This window comes from Oncorhynchus keta, chromosome 20, assembly GCF_023373465.1.
Source record: "Oncorhynchus keta strain PuntledgeMale-10-30-2019 chromosome 20, Oket_V2, whole genome shotgun sequence".
NCBI classification, from domain to species: Eukaryota; Metazoa; Chordata; class Actinopteri; order Salmoniformes; family Salmonidae; genus Oncorhynchus; species Oncorhynchus keta.
Window position 1 is genome coordinate 8337467 of NC_068440.1, and position 26884 is coordinate 8364350.

The 26884-nt window shown below is 41.1% G+C and overlaps 1 protein-coding gene across 1 annotated transcript; it reads right to left on the bottom strand.

Moving 5' to 3' along the window:
- Window positions 1-22105, bottom strand: LOC118399286 (C-type lectin domain family 4 member M-like). The gene is made up of 6 exons (XM_035795258.2): window positions 21842-22105; window positions 14072-14197; window positions 13210-13404; window positions 11744-11961; window positions 9073-9188; window positions 1-751 (listed from the first exon to the last, which is right to left on the bottom strand). The coding sequence occupies exons 1-6, from the start codon at window positions 21948-21950 to the stop codon at window positions 601-603; spliced, it is 915 nt and encodes a 304-aa protein (XP_035651151.1). The 5' UTR covers window positions 21951-22105; the 3' UTR covers window positions 1-600.
- Between the last annotated feature and the right edge of the window lie 4779 nt (window positions 22106-26884).

The window sequence follows — 26884 nt, forward strand, 5'->3', positions numbered from 1 at the left end:
TTATTTTCCATTTTCAACATTTTTATTGACAAAACCAAATCAAATGCATTTGCATTGTTATGAATAGATCATTTGATCATCTGTTTTATGAAAAACATTTACATAAATCATTTGTTTTTTTTATATATATTTTTTCTTCTTCTATGAATCGAAATAACATGACCGTTGATTGACAGACATTGCTTTAGAAGGATTTTGAACTTTGGTGACCACTTCAATGACACCACAGTAACTATATAAGATCCTCCTGGAGTAAAATTTTAATTGAAAAAGCAAATGAAAGTAGATACTATTAAAGTAAAGCATTGCTCTTCAGACCTGATAATGCTGGGGTGGCCAACCATCATCCTGAAGAGCTACAGGTCTTGCTCTTTCCCTGCTCTAATACACCTGATTCTACTAATCAGCTGCTCATCCGAACCTTGGTTAGCTGAAACAGATGTGTTAGAGCAGGGCTGGAGCAAAAAACGGAATACCCAGTAGCTCTGCAGGTGAAGGGTTGGTCATCACTGGTCTATCACTATGGACGTTGACAGGGAGGAACTCTGGGTCCAACACGAGTCTGGTAAGTGCTTATCTCTAAGTAGCAGGTGCATAGGCCTACATCTCGATCTCACAGATGAAGGGCCAGTGCATGGTGCACGGGGCGTCATACCAGCTGCTCACCGCCTTGCGCTCCAGCTTGCGCGTCTTCACGATGTAGCCACAGTCTTCGTCAATGTGGTTGTTGGGCTCGCCCTCCTCCCAAAAGCTATAAAGGGACAAAAATGGTTTCATTATTTTAAAAAACAACACATATTCAATCAAAACATCTCTTGGTATAACGTACATCATATACAAATAACATATATACACTACCGTTCAAAAGTTTGGGGTCATTTAGAAATGTCCTTGCTTTTGAAAGAAAAGCACATGTTTTGTCCATTAAAATAACATCAATTTGATCAGACATACAGTGTAGACATTGCTAATGTTGTAAATAACTATTGTAGCTGGAAACGGCAGATTTTTTATGGAATATCTACATAGGTATACAGAGGCCCATTATCAGCAACCATCAGCAGCCATCACTCCTGTGTTCCAATGGCACATTGTGTTATCTAATCCAAGTTTATCATTTTAAAAGGCTAATTGATCATTAGAAAACCCTTTTGCAATTATGTTAGCACAGCTGAAAACTGTTGTACTGATTAAAGAAGCAATAAAACTGGCCTTCTTTAGACTAGTTGAGTATCTAGAGCATCAGCATTTGTAAGGTGTATGTAAACTTCCGACTTCAATTGTATGTGTGTGTGTATATATATATATGTATATGTGTGTGTGCGTATAATATATGTTTCACTAGAATAGCTGTTGGCCATTGGTGTGCGCTACTGAACTAGGTTATCTGCAGTGCCTCTACAGGTCTCTCTTTGTCTCATTGAGACAAACCGTTATAAAGGTGAGATAATGTAAATAATGTACCATATTCTTCACTCTGTCACTGCCGTCTTAATTGCAGCAGTAGTAATGAAAGACGAAGCAGTGGAATATGTCAAAATATATATATATATATATATATATATATATATATATATATATATATATATATATATATATATATATATATATATATATATATATATATAAGAAAGAAAAGAGGAAGAAATAAGGAAGAAATGCTGAAGAATGGGAAGGAGGGTAAGACAAGCAGAAAAAGAGGAAGAAGAAGGGAATCTGAAGCAACACTAATATGCTTTGAAAACACATTAAGAATGAGGAAGAGAGATCATATGATGGCGACCAGGCTGACACAAATTTGAAGGAGGGAAGAAGAACATGGAGAAAACAAGTGAGGTTCTGGGCCCATGAGGAAGGGAAACTGGGCCAAAGGGGAAAGGTTCTCTTTCAAAGTATGCATACCAAAACATGCCAGTAAATGTGTGTATACACAGACGGTCCTGTCCTATTTTACTGTAGATCAATACTGTTGCTGCCTGAGCACACAGTCCCAGAGGTCAGTGTCCATAGGAACCAGAGCTCGGTTGACAACAAGCTAAGTTAGTAGCTGTTTCTGTTTTCCATATTCTCTGGAACTTTCTTTCCGGGGACTAAAGGTGCAAAAAACCTCTGCGCATGTGCAGGATTCTCTACTTGCGAGCGTAAATGGACCGTGACTCCCCTTTGATGCAATTTTTTCTTGTCTATTCTGACCTTGAATTTAAGCATGAGAATAACACTTGCCCCCCCCCATCCCCCAATACACGTGTAAATATTGGAATATAAATTATACTCTTGCTAAAATGTGTATTCTATTCTACAGCCATTTACTTCATGATTATATTCTTATCTTTTATTATTTGTTATTGCTGCATTTGTCGCGAAAGAACCTGCTAGTTAAACATTTCCTAGGAGGATGTACACCATGAGTATCCCATTACATATGACTAACACGACGTGAGACTATTCACTCGCTATTCGCTTGGGGGTGGAGATCAAAGAAATGAAGATGTGGCGGAGGTGTGTCTACTTAATTCCCTCGTAATTCCGCCCCCTTTACAATCAAATTAATCAATGAATAACGTTAAGCAACCTGTTGGTTTCCAAGTGGAGCGACTTTCTTTTTTATGATAGAAATAACATAATTCTCCATGTACTGTCGTTTACAAATTGATAAGAGGCTGAGCTATTGATAAGAGCTGGGTAAATGAGTAAGTCGCTAGGATAAGGTGATTGTAAATATACATTATAATTGTTTTCGATCTATTTAACTGTATGATCGCTGGAGACAAATGTGAAACCAGTCATATGGCAGCTAACTGAAGCATATCAACCATTTTTCTCTCATGCGGCCACAACTCAACAGCATGCGCCACTAGGCAAAATATCTGCTTTGATCGAAACAAAACACAGGTATGCTATAGTTTGTTTAACACAATCTGCTAAAAGATTTGCTCACTGTACAAGATTTCCGAAACAACACTGTACATAACTAAGAAGAGTATAATTTGCTGCATGGTTGTTTCACTGGTAAAGCTTAAAACATTATCATACACGATTGACAGTGAGAAATGTGAAGGGAGGGTGACCACAAAAAAATGTATGTGTAAAGTAGAGGTAAAGAAAGACACGCGCGAAACGTGATACAGATCTTTCAAGGGGATTCAGGGGGGCGGGGGCGGGGCGGGGGCGAGGAACGTGGCAGTTATATGTTTCCGGAGCCGCAGCCTTCTCTTTTTCCCCTCTACCTGAGATATAGGGAGTTATTTGGACCCATAGAAATAGAACGACTAGAATGGTCAATACCATTCAAGTCAATGCTCTGTGATGGGTGGACCGGTGGCCATATTGAGTGTACCCATAGGAGTAAAGCAGGAAGTAATTGTATTTCTGGGGTCCGAACAGTAGTTTGTTATAGCCCATTTCTCCTGCATGTAGATCCATTGGGTTACACATTTTTGTTATTTTTCTGTTTTATATTATTTCTTTATGGGGCACACAAAGCACAGTCATACATTTCACAAGTTTCGTTTAAGTACAGTCATGCAGTAGAGAATATAGAGGTCAATTAGTTATCCATCTTGCTATAGTTATCCATCTTGGTAATCTTCGTATTGTATTATGTACTAAACAGATTATATATCATCTATTACTCTTTAAAATCCATTATCATAGTCCACTTAAGTGGACGGAAGAACAAATAGGAATAACACACGCCTGATGAAAAACACAGTCAAATGTACCATAACATATTTGTATCTCAGATACAGATGGGAAACATAATGTAGAAACATAAATCTAATAATAACATATACCGTTTAGCAGATGCCTTTATCCAAAGCGACTAACAGTCATGTGTGCATACATGTTACGGTGGTCCCGGAATTCAAACCGACTAGCGTTGCAAGTGCCATTCTCTACCAGATGAGTTACAGAGGACCACAGAATGAACGAAAAACTGAAAAAAAGTATAAATAAAAAAGTCAATAAATACAGCATAACGACTAATTTGTAAAAGATTATAGCCAACTACATTAATAAATCCAAGTGAAGGTTTACAGTTGAAGGTGTAATTCTGGTTAAAAAAAACAAGAATTTTGTTGGTAAACTATTGAATCTTAAATCATTTTAGCCATGTCTATGAATCCAAATGATTATTATTAGCATTGATTATATCTATATATCAACATAATCCTGGGGCAGACTATTTAACTCAGCGCAGCATTACGCGTTTAAAAATACCAATGAGTAAGTCTCTGTGTAACACACCTGACTGATTGTTTCATCCACGCAACTTTGACAACCTTACAGCCTGTTGAGCCTTGAGCCAAACATCTGCAGCCCTCTGTCTGAAAACCGACTGACCAATACCCAGGTTTACAGTGGTGCCAAACGTGTACAGAGAGAGGACTGTGTAGAAGATATTTCTATTATTGTCAAAAGTTATAAAGAAAAAGTCCTTGAAGACATAAAAGATGAGCCACAGAAAGCAAATGACGTAGAGAATTCCCTGCAGGATCCCAGTAATGGTGGCCCTCATCTGACTGCGCAGGCGGGGCGCGGAGAAGGGGCTGCCGCTCTCCTTCATGCTCTTCATGTGTCTGTGCAGGTAGCGCACAGTGGCACAGCTCGACCCGACTACCACACAGAGTCCAAAAAAGATGTATAGAATTTTCAAAACAAGACGTGTCATCTCAGTGTAAAACAGGGCACTTGGCGAGGCAGACGCAGTGCTGTTCATTGATGTGTAAGTGCCGTTTGCATTTCCAGAGGCACTGTTGAGTAGATAAACTATCGCTGGAATATGAAGAGAAATGTCAAACAAAAACAAGACCCTGTTGATAAACAGGACCCAGTAAATGATGATTTTGATGTTCCTCTTCACCCGGGTGAAGAGAGCTCGCCGAGCAGGGACGATCTGGGTGTAGTAAAAGAAATTCAGCCACACGGAGGTTGTCATACTCGTGGGGAAAGTGTACTCCACTAGCATACGAGCAGCGAGTCTGAGCTTCAGATGTTCCGTGAAGAGGAAATATTTCATTGCAATAACAGAAACCAAGAAAACAATGGTGCAGCAAACTAAAGATTCCAGTAGTGTCTTTATTGGCTGTTTGAGTCCCTCTCTGCCGCGCTGAGGACAGAGGAGGCAGAAGGCAAAAAATAGGTTGGCAAATACGCTGATTGCAATGAAAGTCACATTGACGCTGACAAACGCCAGGTTGTCCATCCCGATGTGCTGCTCCTGCAGTTCTGACAAGACAAGGTTTATGCTTGCAGTGACATCTTGTCTTTCCGACCTCTAGAAGCTCAAATGCCACATTTGCATTGAACATGTGGGACCTGGGCCTAATAAGCTGCAAGTTACATTAGCCCAAAATGAGAATGCAAATATAGAACATTGACAACATTGGGGAGGAGGGGTTGGGCTGCAAGTATTTGACAAACCCACTGAAATGGAACATTTCATCTTGAATGAAAGTTGTGCTGGGGTGGGGGTGGGGCAGGGGGGGGCTATTCTTGGCCCAGAAGTTCCTTAGGCAGCATGTTGATAGTCTCATAACAGTATACATACTCTCTGGTAATCTTTTGGATGGCTCAGAGTGTGCAGAAGGCAAAACATGAATTTATCAGACAGCTACAACACCCAAAAAGGTCACATTTACAGCATATAAAAAGGCAGAGTCATCCAGTGCGATCCTGTCCATCAATGCAAATGGGCAGGTGCTCAACTGCAGACGTGTAATGATGGACAACCAAATGGGTTAGGGGCCTACAGAATAGCACACACCTGGGTATGAAAAACACAGTCAAATGAACCATAAGCTGTTTGCCTCACAGGTACCAACTGCGAAAACATAGGACTGAGTAAACAACAAAAAATGTGAAAAACTACATTAATATGCTAATTTGTACAAGATAAAGCAGGTTTTCATATTACATTAGTGCCACAGACTCAAATTAAACAGGTATGGCTGAATCCTGGTTTACAGACTTATCTCCGTGCTGTTGGGCTGTTTCTTGCGACTTGGCTATCTGCCAAACTTTTCGTTTTGAATTTTTAATACATTTACCAATTTCTTCGTTTTTTTCTTTGCTCAACTTTTTCATTCAACTTTTACCCCGGATGCTTTATCTGGACATGGTTCTACAGGACCTCCACCAGCCTGAAAAAGCTAAGTAGTAACATTAACATGAACACTATGCCCCCCCCAACCGTTGTCGCTCATCTAGTAGACAGAAACGTTCAACCTGTTCAACATGAGAGGATGGCTTTCACTTCAGCTGTGAGGAATTCATGAACTTCTTCGATGAAAAGATCATGATCATTAGAAAGCAAATGATGGACTCTTCTTTGAATCTGCATATTTCTCCAAAGCTCAGTTGTCCTGAGTCTGCACAGAACATCCAGGACCTAGGATCAATGGAGACACTTAAGTTGTTTAATCCTGTATCTCTTGACACTGGATCCTATTCCAACTAAACTACTGAAAGAGCAGCTTAAATGGCTCCCTATCCACCAGATGTGTAACAAACACACTAAAAGTGGCAGTAATAAAACCTCTCTTGAAAAAGCCAAAGCTTGACCCGGAAATGTAAAAACTATCGGCCTATATCGAATCTCCCATTCCTCTCAAACAATTTACAAAAAGCTGTTGCGCAGCAACTCACTGCCTTCCTGAAGATAAATAATGTATACAAAATGCTTCAGTCTGGTTTTAGACCCCATCATAGCACTGAGACTGCCCCTGAACAGGCAGTTAACCCACTGTTCCTAGGCCGTCATCGAAAATAAGAATTTGGTAAATTAGCTTTTAATGGTGTCAGACCACGGCTCTGCATCTGACCTCGTGCTCCTAGACCTGCTTTTGACACCATCGATCACCATATTATTTTGGAGATATTAGAAACCGGAATTGGTCTACACGGACAAGTTATTGCATGGTTTAGATCTTATCTCTCAGAAAGATATCAGTTGGTCTCTGTGGATGTTTTGTCCTCTGACAAATCCATTGTGAGTTTCGGCATTCCTCAAGGTTCCGTTTTAGGACCACTATTGTTTTCACTATATATTCTACTTCTTGGTGATGTCATTTGGAAACAGAATGCCAACTTTCACGACACACAGCTTTACATTTCGATGAAACAGGGTGAAGCCCCAAAATTGCCTACCCTGGAAGTGGAAGGTAGCAATATTTTACTTTTAATCCATGCAGCTATTGTCACTTCTAGATTAGACAACTGCAATGCTCTACTCTCCGTCTACCCGGATAAAGCACTAAATAAACTTCAGTTAGTGCTAAACATGGTTGCTAGAATCTTGAATAGAACCCCCAAAAATGATCATATTACTCCACTGCTAACCTACACAGCATTACATGGGCTACCTATCTCTCCGATTTGGTCCTGCCGTACATACCTACAGGTACAGATATGGTCACAAGGCCTCCATATTGTCCCTAGAATTTCTAAGCAAACAGCTGGAGGCAGGGCTTTCTCTTATAGTGCTCAATATTTATGGAATGGTCTGCCTATCCATGTGAGAGACACAGACTCGCTCTCGACCTTTAAGTCTTTACTGTAGACTCATCTCGTCAGTAGGTCCTATGATTGAGTGTAGTCTGACGTAGGGGTGCGAAGGTGGTTATATATCCTGCCTGGTTGGTCCTGTCCGTGGGTATCCTCGGACGGGGCCACAGTGTCCCCCAATCCACCCCTGTCTCAGCCTCCAGTATCTATGCTGCAATAGTCTATGTGCTGGGGGGCTAGGGTCAGTTTGTTGTATCTGGTGTCATTTTCCTGTCTTATTCTGTGTCCTGTGTGAATTCTCTCTCCCTCTCTCCCTCCACACCCGGAGGACCTGAGCCCTAGGATCATGCCTCAGGACTACCTGGCCTGATGACTCCTGGCTGTCCCCAGTTCACCTGGCCGTGCTGCTGCTCCAGTTTCGACTGTTCTGCCTGCAGCTATGGAACCCTGATCCTGTTCACTGGACGTGCTACCTTGTCCCGCACCTGCTGTTTCGATCTCTGAATGCTCGGCTATGAAAAGCCAACTGACATTTAGTCCTGAGGTTCTGACCTGTAGCACCCTCTACAATCACTGCTGGTCATCTATGAATGTTTGAACATCTTAAAGAACAATCTGGTCTTAATGGTCATGTATGTACTCTTATAATCTCCACCCGGCACAGCCAGAAGAGGACTGGCCACCCCTCAGAGCCTGGTTCCTCTCTAGGTTTCTTTCTAGGTTCCGGCCTTTCTAGGGAGTTTTTCCCTAGCCATCGTGATTCTACATCTGCATTGCTTGCTGTTTGGGGTTTTAGACAGGGTTTCTGTACAGCACTTTGCAACATCTGCTGATGTAAGAAGGGCTTTTTAAATACATTTGATTGATTGATTGATTGATTGATTGATTGATTAATGAACATCCCCCAATCGTGGTTTACATGGTTAGTTAGACCTACGGTCTGTGATTCAATATGTTTTTAATGAACCACCACAGTCCAGAGATAATATAGGCCATGTGTATGAAGCCAATAATTTAGTGTTGATTGAATCCAATATAATCCTGGGGTAGATTTAGGGCTCTATTCAACCAGATCCGCTTTAGCAGACATCGGCATAGTGGTTGTTTTGGCGGTGTCGGAGGTGGAACTGCTTTAGCTGTCCTGGCATTATACCTGAAGCGGGCATTGCTATTGGCTGCAGGGAGTCACATGAACAGAAATCCCATGCAGCCCCGTTTACAAGTTGGAACACTAGAATGTGAGATGTAATCTACACCTCCATTACGATGACAGAAACCCTTATTATTTTATTTCAGGATATTTACATTGGAGCGTCATTATTTCTATACAGCCTGCACTTTCTCGCTCTGAACTTCTAATCTGAGTAGGGTGGGGGTGACTTGTGACAATGATAGCAAGAGCAGCGATATGACGGCTCCAACGCAGTTCTACCTCTGACACTCCGCCAAAACATCCCCCTTGTGCGGGTGTCTGCTATTGCCAGTTAACGCCTGATCTGTTTGAATCTAGGCATCCACGAAACCCGCCCACATTTTTGTTGTAGCCCAGCAAAGCCAAAAACTTACCCCCCGACCAATTTGGTTCCATCGACCCAAAGCCAGTCTGCCTCAGCCGTCTCGTCACTGATTCCAAACCAGTAGGCATTCCAGTGGCCCCGAGGTAACTGGTTCCACAGAAACGTCTATAGCAGGAGACATAATTACATTGGGATGTGACAATGTCTATAGCAGCAGACATGATTACATTGTGAATTATGACGTCTACAACAGGAGACACGATTACATTGGGATGTGAATGGCGACGTCTACAACAGGGGACACGATTACATTGGGATGTGAATTATGACGTCTACAACAGGAGACACGATTACATTGGGATGTGAATTATGACGTCTACAACAGGAGACACGATTACATTGGGATGTGAATGATGACGTCTACAACAGGAGACACGATTACATTGGGATGTGAATTATGACGTCTACAACAGGAGACACGATTACATTGGGATGTGAATGGCGACGTCTACAACAGGAGACACGATTACATTGGGATGTGAATGATGACGTCTACAACAGGAGACACGATTACATTGGGATGTGAATGGCGACGTCTACAACAGGAGACACGATTACATTGGGATGTGAATGGCGACGTCTACAACAGGAGACACGATTACATTGGGATGTGAATGATGACGTCTACAACAGGAGACACAATTACATTGGGATGTGAATGGCGACGTCTACAACAGGAGACACGATTACATTGGGATGTGAATGGCGACGTCTACAACAGGAGACACGATTACATTGGGATGTGTGAATGATGACGTCTACAACAGGAGACACGATTACATTGGGATGTGAATGGCGACGTCTACAACAGGAGACACGATTACATTGGGATGTGAATGGCGACGTCTACAACAGGAGACACGATTACATTGGGATGTGAATTATGACGTCTACAACAGGAGACACGATTACATTGGGATGTGAATGATGACGTCTACAACAGGAGACACAATTACATTGGGATGTGAATGGCGACGTCTACAACAGGAGACACGATTACATTGGGATGTGAATGGCGACGTCTACAACAGGGGACACGATTACATTGGGATGTGAATAGCGACGTCTACAACAGGGGACACGATTACATTGGGATGTGAATGATGACGTCTACAACAGGAGACACGATTACATTGGGATGTGAATGATGACGTCTACAACAGGAGACACGATTACATTGGGATGTGAATGGCGACATCTACAACAGGGGACACGATTACATTGGGATGTGAATGATGACGTCTACAACAGGGGACACGATTACATTGGGATGTGAATGATGACGTCTACAACAGGAGACACGATTACATTGGGATGTGAATGATGACGTCTACAACAGGGGACACGATTACATTGGGATGTGAATGGCGACGTCTACAACAGGAGACACGATTACATTGGGATGTGAATGGCGACGTCTACAACAGGGGACACGATTACATTGGGATGTGAATGGCGACGTCTACAACAGGAGACACGATTACATTGGGATGTGAATTATGACGTCTACAACAGGAGACACGATTACATTGGGATGTGAATGGCGACGTCTACAACAGGAGACACGATTACATTGGGATGTGAATGGCGACGTCTACAACAGGAGACACGATTACATTGGGATGTGAATGGCGACGTCTACAACAGGAGACACGATTACATTGGGATGTGAATGGCGACGTCTACAACAGGAGACACGATTACATTGGGATGTGAATGGCGACGTCTACAACAGGAGACACGATTACATTGGGATGTGAATGGCGACGTCTACAACAGGGGACACGATTACATTGGGATGTGAATGGCGACGTCTACAACAGGAGACACGATTACATTGGGATGTGAATGGCGACGTCTACAACAGGAGACACGATTACATTGGGATGTGAATGGCGACGTCTACAACAGGAGACACGATTACATTGGGATGTGAATGATGACGTCTACAACAGGAGACACGATTACATTGGGATGTGAATGGCGACGTCTACAACAGGAGACACGATTACATTGGGATGTGAATGGCGACGTCTACAACAGGAGACACGATTACATTGGGATGTGAATGGCGACGTCTACAACAGGAGACACGATTACATTGGGATGTGAATGGCGACGTCTACAACAGGAGACACGATTACATTGGGATGTGAATGGCGACGTCTACAACAGGAGACACGATTACATTGGGATGTGAATGGCGACGTCTACAACAGGGGACACGATTACATTGGGATGTGAATGGCGACGTCTACAACAGGGGACACGATTACATTGGGATGTGAATGGCGACGTCTACAACAGGGGACACGATTACATTGGGATGTGAATGGCGACGTCTACAACAGGAGACATGATTAAAGAGCATTCCCTCAATTACTCCATTCTACCAGGAGAAATTGGTTGAGACTATTATCATGAACCCCAACACTCTCTTGTTGACGTTGGACTTTCTCTTCCCTATTGATTGGTTATTTCCAGCCTTGCCAGATATTTGAGAAAAGAGAAAATCAACAGTGTCTAATCCACCACATCCCTCCTCCTCTACTCTCTTTCCCACCCTCCTTTCTCCTTTTTTCCTACCTCTCCTTCCATCTTTAACTCCACCCCCTTCTCTCTCTTCCCCCATCCCTGCCTCGCTCTCCCCTCTCTCTCACCTGTTCCTCAGCAGTGTGTATGATGGCCAGGTGTCCTATTTTCTCCTTGCACCAGGTCTGGCTGTCCGGCCAGGTCAAACTCCTGGTGGAGATGTAGTAGCAGCTTCTGTTGAACACCAGCCAGTCCGGAGGACAGGTTAGTGGGGTTGAAGGGGGCAATGGGATTGACGGAGGTGACAGTGGAGATGGGAGTAATGTGGGTGATGTTTGCTCTGGTTCTGTCATACACAGCAGAAGGTAGGATTTAGATCGACAGCAAATGTTTGATTTACTTCAGCATCATGTCACGCAGGGGCACAACTTTGGTTTTAGAAGTGGAGGGGACATATGTGGCATCAATATCATACCAAATGTATTCACAAATGTAAATCACCAATCCACAAATGTACATCACTTTCCACTAAAGCAATTCACGATCCACAAACAAACACCTTTTGAATTGTATTTGTAAAACGAGGGCCTTAAGTAAAATCACTGCCATAAAGATTTTCACATCGGAGAGATATGCGCAAACATGACAGATCTGGCAAACCTGCAACTCCAGCGCTTAGGTCACCTGACTTTTGGCAGGGATTTGACGACAAGAAAAAGACAAGAAGTTCTCATGCGTAAACAAGAAGTTCTCATGCGTAGACAAGAAGTTCTCATGCGTAGACAAGAAGTTCTCATGCGTAGACAAGAAGTTATCATGCATAGACAAGAGGTTCTCATGCGTAACCAAGAAGTTCTCACACATAGAAAAAAGTTATCGCGGTAGAAAGTGATTTGTAGGCGTAGAAAAAAGGTTTGTACTCATAGAATGCGATTTCTATACATTTCTGGCAGCCTTTCGTTCAGCCATGTTGATGCCTGCCTTTCAGGGCTGCAGAAATGTATAGTATGGTAACCATAATATGTTAACCATATGTGTAACCATAGTATGTCCAACGTAAATAATCGAAACCCTTGCCCTAGATTACTTTATATTTGCAACACTATTGTGGAGTATTTACATTTTTGGAAAGTGTGGATAGTAATTTTTGGAAATGTTGGAAATTTGTGGATAGTAATATACATTTGTTGATTGGTGATTTACATTTTTGGAAAGTGATTTACATTTGCGAAGACATTTGGCATGATATTGATCCCATAGACATAACTTTTTTTATTTTTTTATCCAGTCGGATAAACACTCCGAACAGCCTACCCAACTGCTCGGAGGCGTCCACATGGTCCTAAAGCACACCTTTGCCTCGTTTTGAATCACATTCCAATGATAAAACTGGGGGGGACAAAAATGCAATTTCAGAATGTCCCCAATGAAAGTTGCACCCCTGAAGTCATGACACACACACACACACAACACACACACACACACACACACACACACACACACACACACACACACACACACACACACACACACACACACACACACACACACACACACACACACACACACACACACACACACACACACAGCTGACCTGATTTGGCCAACCTAGCCAGAAGTTCATCTCTCTCCTTCACAAGGTCTTCTTTCTCCATCTGCAATTTTCTCAGGGCTTCAGTCAGGGTGGTCACATTGGTGGTCTGCCTCTGCATCTGGATTTGACCACCAGAGTCATTCTGAGGCAGAGGAGCCTGATGCTCGTTGCGCAAGCTCTGATAAAGGTTCTTATCTGAGAGGAAGACAAAGAAGCAGGGGACTTCAGTCCAAAGCATCCAGGAAAAACAACAAGTCTTTAAAGAATGGAAGGCAAAGACAAAGTATAAGATGAGTGTAGGGCAGATGTGGCGAGGCTCCTTTGATAAGGCTAGTTGAACTTGGCAGCCATAAGTCATGGGAAGGTATCCCCATGGAACAAAACAAGCAAATGTCTATTCATTAACGAGCTGAGGATGAAATCGTCAACTGCGGCCCTAAGATTTGTTCAGGGTAAGATTTGTTCAGGAGCAGCAATCACTGACTCAACACCGCTTTTTGACCTCACACTTTGTCAGTGTGCACGTAGAGTTTCATATCAGTTGTTTTATGCAGGTTGCATTTACTGGGATGACACATGTACTGGAGACAAAAAAATCAGATTTTAAACCAATCCTTAACCACACTGCTAACCGTATGACTAACCCTTGGGACCGTTGAGATGTGGGAAATAAATGATACAACACAAATAAGTTACTGGTAGCACTTAAACATGTTTCACAATGTAATTCCCTGGCAGCCCAATACACTGCATTCAGATTCCATGAATCCACCCTCCCCTCCCCTCATTGGGTCTCAATGTACATCAGGAAGTGGTTTATGGAGGCACCATTGAAGCAACGTTGTGTGTTTGATTTACTCACAGTGGGTGCTCACAGCGATGATGGACAGCAGTAGGACAGCACAGAGTGTGGCTAGGCAGCCCGTGGCTAACCTGTAGGGCCCTTGGCCACTCTGTCTGGAGCCTGCTCTCAGTGAGGGAACAGACACTGTTATGGAGACAGAGAAGTACATGACACCAGTGTATTGAGCTCTGTTTCAGTTGAAAATGTTGGTGCTAATTGCCCTGTATGCAGTTTTGGGGGGCTTTTGTGCACCGGAAACACGATGGCACAGTCAGATACTATACTACAGCCTACTGTCTGCAGGTTGGGGATGGACAACATGCTTACACTGAAATCTTCTCAGAATTTCAACTGATCCTACAGACAAAGAAACATTTGTGTTTTTTTTTTATAGACTTCATGAATCATTGTACAAAGTATGGAAAATAAGTATGAAATCAAAAACTATTAAGTATAATTGAAAGAGAGGTGCTATGACATGTCATTAGCAAGCCTAAATACACGGAGTATACAAAACTGACCAGGTGAATCCAGGTGAAAGTTATGATTCCTTACTGATGTCACTTGTTAAATCCACTTCAATCAGTGTAGATGAAATGGAGGAGACAAGTTAAAGAAGGATTTTTTAAAGCCTTGAGACAATTGATACATGGATTGTGTATGTGTGCCATTGACAGGGTGAATGGGCAAGACAAAATATTTAAGTGCCTTTGAATGGGGTATGGTAGTAGGTGCCAGGTGCACTAAAATGACGTTGGAAGCAGCTTATGGTAGAGAAATAAGAAAATTATCTGGCAACAACTCTGGTGGACATTCCTGCAGTCAGCATGCCAATTGCACACTTGAGACACTTGTGGCCTTGTGTTGTGTGAAAAAACATTTTAAAGTGGCCTTTCATTGTCACCAGCACAAGGTGCACCTGTGTAGAGGCTGATGCCCTAGACTTGGAATCATTGGCCACTTTAATAATGGAACACGAGTCATTTTAATAATGTTTAAATAATATTTACATGCTGCTTTACTTATCTCAAATGTATATATGCTCTATATATTCTATTCTACTGTATTTTAGTCAATGCCACTCTGACATTGCTCAATCTAATATTTATATATTTCTTGTTTCCATACTTTTACTTTTAGATTTGTTTGTATTGTTGTGAATTGTTAGATACTACTGCACTGTTGGAGTTAGGAACACAAGCATTTCACTACACCTGCAATAATATCTGCTAAATATGTGACCAATAAAATTTGATTTGGTATTTTATTAGGATCCCCATTAGCTGTTGCAAAAGCAGCAGCTACTCTTCCTGGGGTCCACACAAAATATGAAACATAATGACATAATACAGAACAACATTAGACAAGAACAGAACTACGTACATTTTTATAAAGGCACACGTAGCCTACATATCAATGCATACACACAAACTATCTAGGTCAAATAGGGGAGGCGTTGTGCCGCTAGGTGTTGCTTTCTGTTTTTTGAAACCAGGTTTGCTGTTTATTTGAGCAATATGAGATGGAAGTTCCATGCAATAAGGGCTCTATATAATACTGTACGTTTTCTTGAAATTTGTCTTGATTTGGGGACTATGAAAAGACCCCTGGTGGCATGGCTGATTTTGCCGATGTCAGCTCGGGGGATCCAATCTTGCAACCTTACAGTTAACTAGTCCAACGCTCTAACCACCTGCCTCTCATTGCACTCCACGAGGAGCCTGCCTGTTAAGCGAATGCAGTAGAAGCCAAGGTAAGTTGCTAGATAGCATTAAACTTATCTTATAAAAAATAATCAATCAATCATAATCACTAGTTATAACTACACATGGTTGATGTTATTACTTGTTTATCTAGTGTGTCCTGCGATGCATATAATCAATGCAACGCTGGGGGCTGATTTAACAAAAGCGCATTTGTGAAAAAAGCACAATCGTTGGACGACTGTACCTAACCATAAACACCAATGCCTTTCTTAAAATCAATACACAGAAGTGTATATTGTTAAACCTACATATTTAGCTAAAAGAAATCCAGGTTAGCAGGCAATATTAACCAGGTGAAATTGTGTCATTTCTCTTGCGTTCATTGCACGCAGAGTCAGGGTATATGCAACAGCTTGGGCAGCCTGGCCAATTGCAAACTAATTTGCCAGAATTGTACGTAATTATGACATAACATTGAAGGCTGTGCAATGTAACAAGAATATTTAGACTTAGGGATTCCACCCGTTAGATAAAATACAGAACGGTTCCATATTTCACTGAAATAATAAACGTTTTGTTTTCGAAATGATAGTTTCCGAATTCGACTATATTAATGACCAAAGGCTCGTATTTCTGTGTGGTATTATGTTAGAATTAAGTCTAGGATTTGATAGAGCAGTCTGACTGAGCGATGGTAGGCAGCAGGCTCGTGAGCATTCATTCAAACAGCACTTTAGTGCGATTTTGCCAGCAGCTCGTCGCAAGCACAGCTCTGTTTATGACTTCAAGCCTATCAGCCTAATGGCTGGTGTAATGATGTGAAACGGCTAGCTAGTTAGCGGGGTGCGCGCTAATAGCGTTTCAAACGTCACTCGCTCTGAGACTTGGAGTAGTTATTCCCCTTGCTCTGCAAAGGCTGCGGCTTTTGTGGAGTGATGGGTAACGCTGCTTCGAGTGTGGCTGTTGTCGATGTGTTCCTGGTTCGAGCCCAGGTAGGGGCGAGGAGAGGGACGGAAGCTATACTGTTACACTGGCAATACTATAGTGCCTATAAGAACATCCAATAGTCAAAGGTATATGAAATACAAATGGTATAGAGAGAAATAGTCCTATAAATACTATATTAAGTACAACCTAAAACCTCTTACCTTGGAATATTGAAGTCTCATGTTAAAAGGAACCACCAACTTTCACATGTTCTCATGTTCTGAGCAAGGAACTCAAACTCAAGCTTTTTTACATGGCACATATTGCACTTTTACTTCTCCAACACTTTGTTTTGGCATTATTTGAAACCAAATTGAACATGTTTCATTATTTATTTGAGGCTAAATATATTTTTATTGATGTATAATATTAAGTTAAAATAAGTGTGCATTCAGTATTGTTGTAATTGTCATTATTACAAATAAATCACATTTAAAAAAAATATATATTATTAATTTATATATATTATTATTTATTTTTTCATCGGCCGATTAATCGGTTTCGGCTTTTTTGGTCCTCGAATAATCGGTATCGGCGTGGAAAAATCATAATCGGTCGACCTCTATTTTCAACACATGAATGTTTCTTATAAAAAGAAGAAGTGATGCAGTCAGTTTCTCCTCATCTCTTAGCCAAGAGAGACTGGCATGCATAGTATTTATATCAGCCCTCTGACTACAATTAAAAGCAAAACGTGCCGCTCTGTTCTGGGCCAGCTGCAGCTTAACTAGGTCTTTCCTTGCAGCACTGGACCACACGACTGGACAATAATCAAGATTAGACAAAACTAGAGCCTTTTGGAGTGTGGTGTCAAAAAAGCTGAGCATTTCTTTATTACGGCTAGACTTCTCCCTATCTTTGCAACCATTGAATCTAGATGTTTTGACAATGACAATTTACAATCTAAGGTAACGCCAAGTAATTTAGTCTCCTCAACTTGTTCAACAGCCACACCATTCATTACTGGATTCAACTGAGGTCTAGCACTTAAGGAATGACTTGTACCAAATACAATGCTCTTAGTTTTAGAGATGTTCAGGACCAGCTAATTACTGGCCACCTATTCCAAAACAGACTGCAACTCTTTGTTAAGGGTTTCAGTGACTTCATTAGCTGTGGTTGCTGATGCGTATATGGTTGAATCATCAGCATACATGGACACACATGCTTTGTTTAAAGCCAGTGGCAGGTCATTGGTAAAAATAGAAAAGAGGGCCTAGAAAGCTGCCCTGCGGTACACCACACGTTACATTTTTTACATTAGAGACGCTTCCATTAAAGAAAACCCTTTGAGTTCTATTGGATAGATACCTCAGAATCCACGATCTGGCAGAGGTTGAAAAGCCATAAAACTTAGGTGCTTTCAACAACAGGTTATGGTCAATAATATCAAAGGCTGCTCTGAAATCTAACAGTACAGCTCCCACAATCTTCTTATTACCAATTTCTTTCAACCAATCATCAGTCATTTGTGTCAGTGCAGTACATGTTGATGTCACACCCTGATCAGTTTCACCTGTCCTCGTTATTGTCTCCACCCTCTCCTGGTGTCGCTTGTTTTCCCAGTGTATTTGTCCCAGTGTTTCCTGTCTCTCTGTGCCAGTTCGTCTTGTATGTTTCCAAGTCAACCAGCGGTTTTCCCATTCTCCTGCTTTTTACATTCTCCTTTTTCTAGTCCTCCCAGTTTTGACCCTTGCCTGTTTCTGGACCTTGTACCCACCTGCCTGACCATTCTGCCTGCCTTGACAACAAGCCTGTCTGCCAATCTGTACCTCCTGGACTCTGATCTGGTTTTGACCTTTTGCCTGTCCACGACCATTCTCTTGCCTACCCCTTTGGATTAATAAACATTGTAAGACTCCAACCATCTGCCTCCTGTGTCGGCATCTGGGTCTCACCTTGTGGCATGACAGTTGAGTGCCCCTCTATAAGCATGCTGAAAATCATCTGTTGTTAATTTGTTTACAGAGAAATAGCATTGTATTTGGTTAAACATAATTTTTTCCAACAGCTTGCTAAGAGCTGGCAGCAAGCTTATAGGTCTGCTGTTAGAACGAGTAAAGGCTGCTTTACCACTCTTGGGTAGCGGAATTACTTTGGCTTCCCTCCAGGCCTGAGGACAAAGACTTTCCTCTAGGCTCAGATTAAAAATATGACAGATAGGAGTGGCTATAGAGTCAGCTACCATCCTCTGTAGCTTTCCATCTAAGTTGATCATTAACAATAATTTTCCACCTCTCCGACACTGACTTTACAAAACTCAAACTGGCACTGCTTTTATTTCATTATTTGTTTTTTATGCATGAATATAATTGCTCACTGTTTGTCGTGGACATTTCCTGCATAAGTTTGCACACTTTGCCAATGAAATACTCATTAAAATAATTGGCAACATCAAATGGTTTTGTGATGAATAAGCCATATGATTCGATGAAAGATGGAGTTGAATTTGTCTTTCTGCCCATAATTTAATTTGAAGTAATCAAGTTTTCCTCCATCATTCTTTATATCATTGAGCTTGGCTTCATAATAAAGTTTCTTCTTTTTGTTGAGTTTAGTCACATTTCTCAATCTGTAAGCTAGTCAGGTGTGTAGCCAGACTTATTAGCCACTCCTTTTGCCCCATCTCTTTCAACCATACAGTTTTTCAATTCCTCATCAATCCATGGAGCCTTAACAATTCTAACAGTCAGTTTCTTAACAGGTGCCTGTTTATCAATAATTAGAAGAAACAATTTCATAAATTGATCAAGTGCAACATCTGGATGCTCCTCATTAATCACATCAGACCAACAAATATTTTTAACCTCACCCACATAAGAGTCACAGCAATTTTTTTTCTATGATCTCTTATACATTATTTTAGTCCCAGCTATTGGAACTATGGCTTTCCTGGATATAGCTACTATATTGTGATCACTGCATCCAATGGGTACAGATACAGCTTTAGAACAAAGTTCTACAGTATTAGTAAAAATGTGATGAATACATGTGGATGATCTTGTTCCCTGTAGTGTTTGTAAACACCCTGGTAGGTTGATTAATAACCTGAACCAGATTACAGGACCTGGTTACGGTAAGAAGCTTCCTCTTGAGAGGACAGCTTGATGAAAACCAGTCAATATTCAGGTTCCCGAGAAAGTAGACCTCTCTGTTTACAACACATACACTATCAAGCATTTCACAGATATTATTTAGATACTGACTGTTCGAACATATTATTTAGATACTGACGGTTGCTGCGCAACAACGCTTTGGTCTGGTTTTAGAACTGAGATTCAGCTGAAAAGATGTTAGCATAGTCAGAAATGTTACAAAAAGGAAGCAGCACATCGTTGGTTCTTAATGGACAGGGATTTTCACGTGAGAGGATACATTATACATGTTTCCATAACTGTCGCCCCTACAAACGTTTTCAGTCCGAAAGGTGTTAAGTCTAATTGTCACTTTATGGACACTCGTCTTGTTCTTTATCCAACGTCTATGCTGAGCTAGGTCAGGGCAATAATTATATTTTTCTTCTAACACGAAAATCCGCTATGTTGTTCTCGGTAACGGCCGGACGGCTGGGACGAAAGGCGGGGAATGTCTTGTGTACCTCCAATGAAGTTGATTTGCACATTTTAATCGACATTGATCTAAGCCAACATGACATATGATGGTAGAGAGATTTTCATGTAACATTGAACTTCAACCAATGCATAGAGTATTGTGGGGGCGACTGCATTTTTTAATGGAAAAGGGTTCAAATAAAACGAGAATTTTGTAATCCTTGAAATATAACCCTAATGATTGGAATACAGAATAGTTATTGTGGGTGCTTGAGAAGGAAACAGGCTACTGGCTACTAATCATTAGGTACTGTATATACCCTATCCATTTAATTCCGTACTTGTAGAATTGTTGAAGAACTGTTGATTTGATGTTTGTTTGAGCCAACTGTTAAAAGAGGAACAGAAGTTATGCAAAGAAGAAAACTCCTGACTATTCTGCTCTTCTGTGTTGCTAGTTGGCTACCTCTTACTCCCCGATGATTCACACAATGCCTGTTGTTGAATCACATCTCCCATCATATTTGTAATGCAGGATTATGGTTGTTGATATTCCAGGTTGTGAAATTACACATGTCCACGCAAATGTTCAATCAGTACACGAAGAACATGTATCTTGCTGTTAAATGTCACGAGCTTGTTCGGACGAGTCGTTGCTACCACACCACGAGGGAGGATTCCGGGAACACTACGTGGGCTGAATGGGAAGAGGGTGTAGCTTGTTAACCGTTTGGAGAAAATTCCCCATTTTATATGGGATTCCTGTAAATAATATTTCCTGTGGTGCACTGTATGCACTCGGTGTTTTCACATCTGTTTCTCGGAGAACCCAGCTGTCGCACATTTTGTCATATTGCAGCAATGGCTTGGAGATAAATTGACTAGTTGAATCAGGTATGCTAGTGCTGGAAGGCAACTGCTGGGGGGTGCCAGATGACCAGATTGACACATTTTGAAATTGAAATGATTTTTACTTCGCAATATTAAGGACACAGCACGCAAATATATTTTTTCACATTAGATGCTAGATTTAATTGAACTAACATCTCTTGATAAAGAACTATTGATTTTCAGAACTTCTGATAGTTCTATAATATACGATTACATAATTATTTTACTTTTAGCTATGGTGTCAGATACGTGGAAGGAAGCATATTGAATATGAATTAGAAGCGGTGGCTATTCTATTGAGTTGATTGGACAAGAAGGTAATGATGAAAGACACGACATGGCAACCCTGAGATAACTTTATTTTGAATGCAATACACATCATGCCAGAGTGAACACTGCATAACCAAAGTAACTCCCGAAACTTTACAATGTAAATCCTTCATATCAGGCTCTCTTTGCTGGAAATGATGCATATTGTTTTTGTCATATTGTAGTCATTTTAATGTTGTTCTTGTCCCACAAGCCATACATTTCAAAACCATGAAGGATATTTCCAATACCTGCTTGCTTTCGTTACTGTAACATTTTAGATAATTTGTATAATTTCCCTAAATCAATTCCTTTGTACAGAAAACACTTTTTGATGTTCTTACCCGTGTGCACTTCAGGACCGCGCAGCTCTGAATCGTCCAAATATTGACTATCTTTGTCGATAAGTTTAGAATACATCCCATCGCATGCTGTTGATCCCATATCAACCATCTCGCCTCTCGCACGGTGATCCTCGTCAATAAGAAACTGATTCAGCAGCTAGAACTAGACTATTGTGATACCACCCCGTCACAAATTATGTGAATGCGAGGTGAAAATAAACAGAGAATTTAGCCAGAGGTGGGGAGCATGTTTTGGAATATAGCATGGACATTGGACAACAAGAAGAATGACGTTTCTGATCGTTCAACATTGCGCAGTTTCATGTGCCTAGAGCAATTTGTTGATCAATGATATTATTACATAGTAATGACATAAGTGCATTGCCATACATATGCATTTTTTACGACAATTCTGAAGAAAAAAAACATTTTACAAATGTGCAAAAAAGAAGAAGTAATAACTGTACTAATTAATACACCATTAATTAACTATTGAAGTAGTAGCCTATATATCGTTTTGTGTTTTTTTAATGTCTGTATTGTGGGACATTTAATAGAACTAATTTACACTGAACAAAAATATAAATGCAACATGTTGGTCGCAGAAATTGTATTTCTCTAAAATGTTGTGCACAAATTTGTTTACATCCCTGTTAATGAGCATATCTCATTTGCCTAGATAATCCATCCACCTGACAGGTGTGGCATATCAAGAAACTGTTTAAAGAACATTACAAAGGTGACCTTGTGCTGGGGGTCAATAAAAGGCCACTCTTAAATGTGCAGTTTTGTCACACAACATACATACCACAGATGTCTCAAGTTTTGAGGGAGCGTGCAATTAACATGCTGACTGCAGGAATATCCACCAGAGCTGTTGCCAGAGAATTTAATGCTAATTTCTCTACCATAAGCCGCCTGCAATATCATTTTAGATAATAATTTGGCAGTACGTCAAACCGGCCCAAACCGCCCCATGGTGGCAGTATGGTATGGGCAGGCATAAGCTACAGACAACGAACACAATTGCATTTTATCGATGGCAATTTGAATTCACAGAAATACTGTGACGAGATCCTGATGCCCATTGTGAGGCCCATTTTTTTTTAAAGGTATCTGTAACCAACAGATGCATATCTGTATTCCCAGTCATGTGAAATTCATAGATTAGGGCCGAATGAATTTATTTCAATTTACTGATTTCCTTATATTAATATATGTATATATTAAATTTTGCATGTTGCATTTATATTTTGTTCAGTATATATACAGTGCAAGCAATATACTACAGATTATGATTAGCATGGTTCCATGTAGGCTATTGTAAAAAATAAATAAAAGGGTGCATTTTTTTTCTGCAGTCATTTTCCTGTGATCAACCACTAGAGTGCAACATTGTACCTGTAAACAGTTTTATTTTCATGACTGAGTCTGAGGTCAAATTTTTCCTGTAGGTGAACTACTGTCTATTTATTAAAGGTGTGTACAATTAATTGACTATCAGTTGACCGACAAATGTGGAAAGGGAGTTGTATAGGCCTACATACACATTGAATACAAAAACTAAATTGATAAATCATGAATGTTTTTTCAACATTGATTCAAATCCGCAGGTCGTGGCGACCTTATGCTGTCCCACTTCTTGTGTGGTGTTTTCACTTTGGATGAGAAGGGGGTGGCGGGTGTATCAAAAGGAAAGTGGTTTGCATGTGGAAAGGAGTGGGCGTATAGAGAGGAGTGGGTGTGTCAAAAACGCTCTGCCATAGGTTCAACGGTTTTGATTGAGGAGTGCTTTTCTTCGTCCGTTTCTTACCACACAAGCTAATGTACCGCCAGAGTTTGGACTTCCGTTTTTAAGCCAAAAGATGAGTCTCTTAGTTTTACACAAATAATTGTACATATAATACTGACGATTGTTTATTTTATATTAGCAGTATTTATGATGGGTGTACTGTCACCCTGATATTGGCTACTAGGTAGCTACTTCCCACGCAGTTGCCGGACCGTAGTGCTTGTCAAGCCGGAGCGAAGGGCACTTTGTCCCGGTGTTGCCATTCATGCCCTCCCTATAGAGTAGTAGACTTTATGTAGGCTATGTATCAAGGTGACATTTACAGTGCATTCAGGAAAGTATTCAGCCCCCTTGACTTTTTCCACATTTTGTTACATTACAGCCTTATTCTAAAATGGATTCAACATTTTTTCCTCATCAATCTACACACAATACCCCATAATGACAAAGCAGAAACTTTTTTAAATTTTATTTTTGAAAACAACAACTGAAATATTACATTTACATAACAATTCAGACCCTTTACTCAGTACTTTGTTGAAGAACCTTTGGCAGCGATTACAGCCTCGAGTCTTCTTGGGTATGACGCTACAAGCTTGGCACACCTGTATTTGGGGAGTTTCTCCCTTTCTTCTCTGCAGATCCTCTCATGCTCTGTCAGGTTGGATGGGGAACGTCGCTGCACAGCTATTTTCAGGTTTGTCCCGAGATGTTCGATCAGGTTCCAGTCCGGGCTCAGGCTGGGCAACTCAAGGACATTCAGAGACTTATACCTAAGCGTTGTCTTGGCTGTGTGCTTAGGGTCGTTGTCCTGTTGGAAGGTGAATCTTCGCCCCAGTCTGAAGTCCTGAGTGCTCTGGAGCAGGTTTTCATCATGGATATCTCTGTACTTTGCTCCGTTCATCTGTCCCTCGATCCTGACTAGTCTCCCAGTCCCTGCTGCTGAAAAACATCTCCACCGCATGATGTTGCCACCACCATGTTTCACCGTAGGGATGGTGCCAGGTTTCCTCCAGATGTGACGTTTGGCATTCAGAGTTCAATCTGGGTTTCATCAGACCAGAGAATCTTGTTTCTCATAGTCTGAGAGTCCTTTAGGTGCCCTTTGGCAAACTCCAAACGGGCTGTCATGTGCCTTTTACTGAGGAATGGCTTCCGTCTGGCCACTCTACCATAAAGTCTTGATTGGTGGAGAGCTGCAGAGATGGTTATGACTCTTCTGGAAGGTTCTACAATCTCCACAAAGGAACTCTGGAGCTCTGTCGGAGTGACCATCGGTTTCTTCGTCACCTCCCTGACCAAGGCCTTCTCCCCCGATTGCTCAGTTTGGCCGTGCTACCAGCTCTAGGAAGAGTTTTCGGTGGTTCCAAACTTCTTTCATTGAAGAATGATTGAGGCCACTGTGTTCTTGGGGACCTTCAATGATACAGAAGTGTTTTGGTACCCTTCCCCAGATCTGTGCCTTGATACAATATGTCTCGGAGTTCTACAGAAAATTCCTTTGACATCATGGCTCGGTTTTTGGTCTGACATGCACTGTCAACTGTGGGACCTTATATAGATAGGTGTGTGCCTTTCCAAATCATGTCCAATCAATTGAATTTACTACAGGTGGACTCCAATTACGTTGTAGAAACATCTCAAGGATGATCAATGGAAAGAGGATGCACCTGAGCTCAATTTCGAGTCTCATAGCAAAATGTCTGAATACTTATGTAAATAAGGTATGTGTTTTTTATTTTTAATACATTTGCAAAAAATTCTAAAAATCTTTTTGCTTTGTCATTATGGGGTATTGTGTGTAGATTGATGAGGATAGAATTTAATTTAATCAATTTTAGAACAAGGCTGTAGCGTAACAAAAGGTAGTTAAAATTACTAAATGATGATCCTATCACAAATGGTTCTCATGGTATTTCTCAAAGAAACTTTGCATGAAAGACTCAGGGGAGAAATATGTGTGGAACCCCAAATGAATGCACAATAAATGGTTCTGAACATAACTGGTGTTATCAGTTTTGAGTTTTTAAAATTCAATACCTGCTGTAATGATGCAAATTCAATGTGTTTAGGCGCCCTTTGTGTTTGTGTGTGTGTACCTTTAACTTACATTGTGTAGGCTTACTGGATTACACATTACATATCACATTGAACCAGACAGTATCAAAATGTTAACTCCCCTTTTATGTATATGTTACTGGGTCAATAAATCTTCTCAAATCAGAATGATGTGATACTCCCCTGGATTCATTCACTATCTGGAAGTTGGCCATGTCAGAATAGATATGGGAAGTGGGTGACTCCTTTCAAGGGAATGCTGTTCTTGCTTACTTTAGGATGTCGAGTAATACTGTATGTATTTGGGGGTGGGGAAGGGATTGGGAAATGTCACGTTGTGTTCCTGGTACTATTATAAACCATTACAAGCCTGCCAGAATGTGTGTGTTCCAACTACTGCTTTGAAGCAACTGATAGTATGCAGGGGAGTTACAGACACAGGGGGAAATTATTACCGTTAGGCTACACTACTTTAGGGCCTAGCTAGCTAGTCTGTCCAAGCATGACTGAAGCCAAGCAAACCTACAGTTGAAGTCAGAAGTTTACATACACCTTAGCCAAATACATTCAAACTTTAATTTTTCACAATTCCTGACATTTAATCCCTGTCTTAGGTCAGTTAGGATCACCACTTTATTTTAAGAATGTGAAATGTCAGAATAATAGTCGAGATAATTATTTATTTCAGCTTGTATTTCTTTCATCACATTCCTAGTGGGTCAGAAGTTTACATACACTCAATTAGTATTTGGTAGCATTGCCATTAAATGGTTTAACTTGGGTCAAACGTTACGGGAAGCCTTCCACAAGCTTCCCACAATAAGTTGGGTGAATTTTGGCCCATTTCTCCTGACAGAACTCCTGATTGATGTCTTGAGATGTTGCTTCAATATATCCACATCATTTTCCTCCTCATGATGCCATCTATTTTGTGATGTGCACCAGTCCCTCCTGCAGCAAAGCACCCCCACAACATGATGCTGCCACCCCCGTGCTTCACGGTTGGGATGGTGTTCTTCGGCTTGAAGCCTCCCCCTTTTCCTCCGAACATAATGATGGTAATTATGACCAAACGGTACTATTTTGGTTCATCAGACCAGAGGACATTTCTCCAAAAAGTACGATCTTTGTCCCCATGTGCAATTGCAAACCGTAGTCAGGCTTTTTTTTAATGGCAATTTTTGAGCAGTGGC

Coding starts and splice junctions, on each gene's coding strand:
- LOC118399286 (XM_035795258.2), bottom strand. CDS start 21,950: ATGGTTGATATGGGATCAACAGCATGCGATGGGATGTATTCTAAACTT. Junction 11,962..13,209: donor GGCTAGGTTGGCCAAATCAG/GTCAGCTGTGTG, acceptor TGTGTATGACAG/AACCAGAGCAAACATCACCC. Junction 752..9,072: donor GGAACCAAATTGGTCGGGGG/GTAAGTTTTTGG, acceptor GTCCCTTTATAG/CTTTTGGGAGGAGGGCGAGC.